This window comes from Alosa alosa, chromosome 12 (assembly GCF_017589495.1).
Source record: "Alosa alosa isolate M-15738 ecotype Scorff River chromosome 12, AALO_Geno_1.1, whole genome shotgun sequence".
In the NCBI taxonomy this organism is placed as follows: domain Eukaryota; kingdom Metazoa; phylum Chordata; class Actinopteri; order Clupeiformes; family Clupeidae; genus Alosa; species Alosa alosa.
This window is the reverse complement of record NC_063200.1, coordinates 31,405,659-31,411,729: the sequence shown is the minus strand read 5'-3', so window position 1 is coordinate 31,411,729 and position 6,071 is coordinate 31,405,659. Positions and strand designations below refer to the sequence as shown.

Sequence of the window (6,071 nt, the reverse complement as noted above, 5' to 3'; positions counted from 1 at the left end):
CCTTCAACATAGTTTCTCTTCCACCCCTTTGGACTGAAGCCTTCTGGGTAATCGAGTCAAATGCTGCTGGATCTTTTGTGAATACTACAACTACAAACAGTACATTTGCGAGAGTGACTGCATGACTTGTGCCCACAGTGCATCCACAGCACATTATCTGCTACCACTCAGTCATCTGAGAGCATCTGTCAATCACTGGACGTCCACACACAATTCAGCTGACTGACCTGTCAACTGGGAGGAGCAGTCGTTCACGTCCGCACTATTTGTACTGAGAAAGATGTCGCTGTGTTGAAATTACTTCAGAAGAACTTGAGGAGAAATTAATGCCGAAGGGCTTCTGGTGGAAAGGAGTGTTTGAGGGCCCATTGGAATTTATTTTTATTTTTTTTTCATTAAATGTCTTCTCTATCATATTGTTGCATTGCACTGCGGCAAGATGCCTGTCTCTGGTCAATGGGATCCTCATAATTATTGTCTGGTCCCAAAGGTCATGGTCCGTTTAATCCAGCCGGGTCTCTTCCTCATGAAAAACAGAGGGCAGTGCTGGGCTACTCTTTGCTGACATGAGCTCCAATGGTGCAGTGTACTGGACAAGCTTCTTATTTCATACTTTTCTTGCTGGTCCTCTCGCTGGTCCTCTCGCATGTATCTGTCTTGGAAATGATTGGAGTGTTGACACACCTGCTCTCTTTTGTATAATTCCATTATGACAAATTGAAAAGGGGAGGGAGAATTTTTATTAATATTATTTCATTTTTAATGTTCAGTTCAAATGAAAAGATGGCATGTTTACTGAACACTTGCAAAAGTAAGCAGAGCATTCGTATCGCTACAAGAAAACCAGGAGGATTGGGTGACACACATGGACAGAGAAAATGGTGCTGAAAAAGTTTTTTTTTTGTTGTGTTCATTTTATATTGCTCACAAGAAGTGAATATGAGTTGTAAAATAAGATGAAGTCAAGTTTTTTTGTTTTCTTTTTTTTTACATTTAAATTTACCTCCAGTTTTCTAACTGTAATAGATGTAGTTAGCCAGTATCATTTCCGTTTCATGACTTCATGTGGCTGGTCAACCTATTATTCCGTCTTTTTAAATGTGCTTAGTATAGTATTGTCCCTTGTGCAAATTCTCAGAGATGTAAGTACAAAAATTCAAAAATAGAAATAAAAATACCTTTTCTTTATGTTACATATTTCTGGATGGTGAAACTTACGATGCTCCATGATTGGTTGTATCTTTCTTTTTCAATAAATTTACTACTAATAAAAGGATGCTGTTGACCACTGCATTCATTGCCTGTTTACATTTTTGCATATAAATCTTGTCAGTATATGAACTGTGGTCACACTGTGCACAGATGACTGTCTAAGCGCTCCTTACAAAGATTACATGCTAGATTTGTTTGGTTGGATTAGTGTCCTCTTTGTAATTGTAGTGTGGGTTTGAGTACATTTCCTGTTTGTACTACCAGTCCTCAATATCATCCAGAGTGATCCATCCCCATCAGCACCAAGCATTTTAAAATCTGAACTTGGACAAATTTCTGTTTTGATTAGAAGAAAGTGTGGAGTTACCGGGGACAAGTCTTTCATGCACAGCAGAGGTGTGTGAGTACTACACACCCATGCATACGTACGCAGGCACGGACCCCTAGTGACACACTCTGGCATGACTCAGTTGCATGACACAATGCAACATGCTGAGACCTAAAAGCTTTCATTAAAATGCATGACGCTGAGGGCAACAAACATGGAGCCACTTCATCTTGTCAGGACCACTGCTAGTGGCAGTCATTTCAATTAGGAACAGACTCTGCGTCATGAGCCCTGAGATTCTTCTAAGAGGAGAGACATGGCACTAGGAGGGTAGAGCAGGAAATCTCTGATTGCATATCAGCTTGGCCTTCTTTCCTCTGTATAAACTGCATAATGATTGTTCCCTTCCTGATTACCCAGAAAGAAAGGAGTTCCATAGAACTGCTATTTAAGCTCCAGAGGAGAACAGAGAACTTTGGATACGATGATTAAAGCTCTTAGCTAGCCCTGACAGGAAACTGTTTTCCGCATTCCATGGGGAAAAGTTCATGGGCCCAGTCTCCTGTTTGGTTGGTTCATTAGTTTGGACGTAGACAGACCAGACAGATGAGGGAAAGGGACGTACGGAGCAACAGACCAACAGACTGTCCAACTGATGTCCTTTGTGTGTTTTTAAATGCTGGGGCACAAACAGTGAATCTACCATGGCAATGAGGAGGGCACTTCCCTACTCCAGATGGGCGGAGAGGAGATCCACTGTGGTCTATGGTAGGAATTATGTGGCTCAGGACACCAAACAGGTGCTTGAGTCTTACTTACATAGAGGTCTTCTTTCCACTTTTCTTTTTTCTAATCAAAGTCTTTTGTCTTAATTTCGTTTTACACATTATTCTAAAAGTATGTTTGACAAATCAGTTTGTGCAGTGATGCTTCACAATTTTGCCATTGATCTCAGTTGATTAACTGTGATCTGATTATCTTAAAAGTATGACATGGTGCCAAAGATTCTGAGGACTAAAACTGTAACATACTCAAAACACCTGTACACATGGTCCAGATTTCAGTAGGCCTACCAATGGGCTAATGACTGGACTAAACCCACATTTCACTTTTCCTAAAATAAATTGCTCTTGAAGTTCTCATTTTACCACTGTCTTACTGCCTCACTGTTTGCATGCTATATTAGCACATATGCATTACCCCTCCCTCCATGCCACAGCCGAATTGTGGCCACACTTATACCTTTTCTTAATATAGTTATATATATGTATATATAGAGTTTTTCTATAGTTTTTTTTATATTACCTTGCCTACTCGCTGATATGTCCATATTTATTTTATGCTGGTCTCTAGACTTTATTCTTGCACTGTTGCACTGTTGGACTTACTCATTTGCACCATCACCATGACACCTCACACAGAGCACCTTACCTTACCTTACTACAGTATGCACAGAGAATCACAGGCTCAGTCCCTGCCTCAGTCATTGCAAGCACCTCTTGATTAATCACCCACTATGTGGATACTGTTTTTAGAATTGATTTAGATTAAGTGTTATTTAGTATAATTTGTATTTTAGTATATTAAGTATATTCTTTATCTTCTACTGTCCTTATTGCTTAGTTGTGTTTTTTATATTATATACTTTTAATTACTTTTTTTCTGCTGTTAGTGAATGTGTGTGTGATTTCTGTATGCTACTGAGACTTTGAATTTCCCCTGGGGATCAATAAAGTATCTATCTATCTATCTATCTATCTATCTATCTATCTATCTTTAACCCCTGTAAGATGTTTACTTAATTGCCAAATTGTCATTTAACCCCTGTAAGATGTTTGGGTCTGTGGGGCCCATTTTCAATGTTTGCTAAAAGAAAAATTATGCTATTTTGTTATTTGTTCTAACTCAAACTCATTGGCCTTGGCTCATTTTCTGTGAAGAACATAAAACATAACTTATTTTCAATGACTGCACACGGTACACCGCCCCTACACATAACTATTACATATAAGATGTTTGGGTTTACTGGACCCGAGTGTAATAATTGTAGCTATGTAACTGTGTCCTCTTAACTGGGCCTGCTGTGTGTGTGTGTGTGTGTGTGTGTGTGTGTGTGTGTCTCTGAGTGTAGGTGTCTGTGTGCGGGAATGTTGTCTTTCTGCACCTGCTATTAACACACATAGTTACAAAATTGTTACATTTCAAGCACTTTCACTTGTTCTGATTAAATTCTTAGAAATAAGCACCAATAGGCTAATGATCCAAAATCTTGTTTTCTATTTTATTTAACCTTTTTTATAGGCTAATTGAATTTCCTCGTTTTCTCACAAAAATGAAAATAATCATATGATCATAAATGTGATCTCACAAGGGTAAATGGCAAATATGAACCATAAATGATGTCTATATCATTGGTAATTGAGCTAAAGTAAACATCTGTTAAGTATTTTTACATAAATTGACCATGTAACGTATAGGTATAACTTGTAGATAGGGTAGGCTACTAATGCTGTCTCGGTTTTTTATTGAAGCTGTGAGGTCAGCCACATTTGGTGCTTGGCGGATGTTGACCTTGGGCGCAGAGTACAGTTCGTGGTCTCGCACCGACACATCCAACAGAGAGAGACACACCGCCACGTTTGGGCCCGGCGAGAACGACGACAGCCTGGATGAGTCTGACGTGGGCACCGAAGAACCAATATACTACGACACAATTTATGAACTCGAAGGATCATTCCATAGCAAAAATGTTCCAAATATCGTCGATGCGCACGAGGCTTTCTCTGAGGACATCGACACGCCATGGTCTGGGAGGTAGGCCATAACCCTCCCCCCCCTTTTTTTTTTTTACCTCAAGTTTTCTCTACTACAACGCTAACCTCTACAACACACTAACCTCGAAGCTCTAAAAACCTACTGTCCTTTTCTGAGGAAACGTAAATTAATTGTTTGCAGTTTCTTGTCAAGGAATACCAGTGATGCTACCCAGATCTGTAGTGAACTAACATCTGTAATGTTATGTTAGCTGTTATATTAACTTTGCTCCACCTGCTGCAACGTGTTGTGTAGTCATACGGTTATTCTTAATGTACTAGAAGACGTTTCTGAATGACGCACAGCCTACTATTGATTTCACATTAAATTGCCATTTCAGTAGCCATGCATGCCTTAATGTACAGGACAAGAGCGGACATTAATGGAACCGAGCTGATGAAAAATCCCACAATCTTTTAAAATGATAAGGAATACAGGTAGCTGGTTTGATTCCACCATTTAGACAACTTTGAAATCAGGCTATTCATATTATATGGCAGGCTATCGGTGATGATTAGACATTCCAGCATACATAACCCCTACTACTACCATACCTCCCTTTGGTTCCTGCGCTCTAATGCATTCAGTCTTTGCTACCACTATTTGTGGACCATCAAGTTGGACGTCGACTGGTTCCTCTATGAGGGAGCACTGCACTACACTTGAACAACCACGAGATGGAGTAGAGTTTGTTTTTATAATCTCGAATGTTTTCGCGCACTGACTCACTTCAATGACAAACGATATGTTTAGGCTTGAGAATTGTGTCATTTTTAAATGAAGTTAAATTGCCATGTTCATATCTGCACCCCGGTAGGCTATGTATCTGATTGTGGAGCTAGGGTTGCGTGAATAATCACTGGAAGTAGTTTAGTTTTGATGAGATGTGTCTCTGTCCTCCTAGTCGACCGGCTCCAACCGAATTTTGCCTCAGGAGAAGAACTGAGTGACAGCGGACATAATGCGCACGAAACCTTAAATCTAAATTAAGGCTAAGGGGTTTCAGGATCTCTCACGTAGAGACCTCCTGGTGAAAAGATAATTACTAAGCGCCTTTGTGGTCATCAGAACGTAGCCTAATAAATAACCTTAAAGACAACCAATGGGTTTATAATAATGATGACGAATGACATCTGTTGGAAAGATGCGTATAATGTACCAAAAGGATATCATTCTATTGCAACATGGAATCCACATTGCATTCAATTACACAAGACCCACATCTTAGCATGAATAAGATAACTGAATAAGTGCTGTTCCAATATTTCAGAGTAGGCCGAGGCTATATTTTAAATAGTATGTGTTTAACAATGCGTTTTTATTAGGCATACGTGTGATTACATTGAGCAATTAGCTGATGAAATGCATGCTCTTTCTGGGTTTCAATAAGGTCGCATCTTGGGATCAAATTGACGTGCAATGAATGCAGTTGTGGTGAAAATGATCCAATGATTCCAATACATGGAAGAGTTGATATCGGGTCAACTTTACTGTAGACTTCTGTAGTGCATGTACTGTAGTCTGTTTTTCCACAAAGTAGGCTACTTTAATCGGTCAGATAAAACTTTGCACTTTGCAGTGCGCCCTATGACACCACCACAGGAAACTATCACCATTAAATCAATTGTCAATAATCCACGACTCAGTTTCAATGGTGGCGATGGCTACTAATGCTTTTTATATCTCCTCTGCATCATTTTTAAGTGTTATTGTGTGC

The 6,071-nt window shown here is 39.5% G+C and overlaps 1 protein-coding gene across 1 annotated transcript in view; it reads left to right on the top strand.

The window, feature by feature from the left end:
* Window positions 1-1,947: 1,947 nt before the first annotated feature.
* Window positions 1,948-6,071, top strand: part of cacna1bb (calcium channel, voltage-dependent, N type, alpha 1B subunit, b) — a 153,404-nt gene continuing 149,280 nt past the window's right edge. The window contains exons 1-2 of the mRNA XM_048259412.1: window positions 1,948-2,308; window positions 4,072-4,354. Of these exons, the coding sequence (XP_048115369.1) occupies window positions 2,245-2,308; window positions 4,072-4,354 (347 nt within the window). The 5' untranslated portion in view covers window positions 1,948-2,244. The remainder of the gene's footprint in view (window positions 2,309-4,071; window positions 4,355-6,071) is intronic.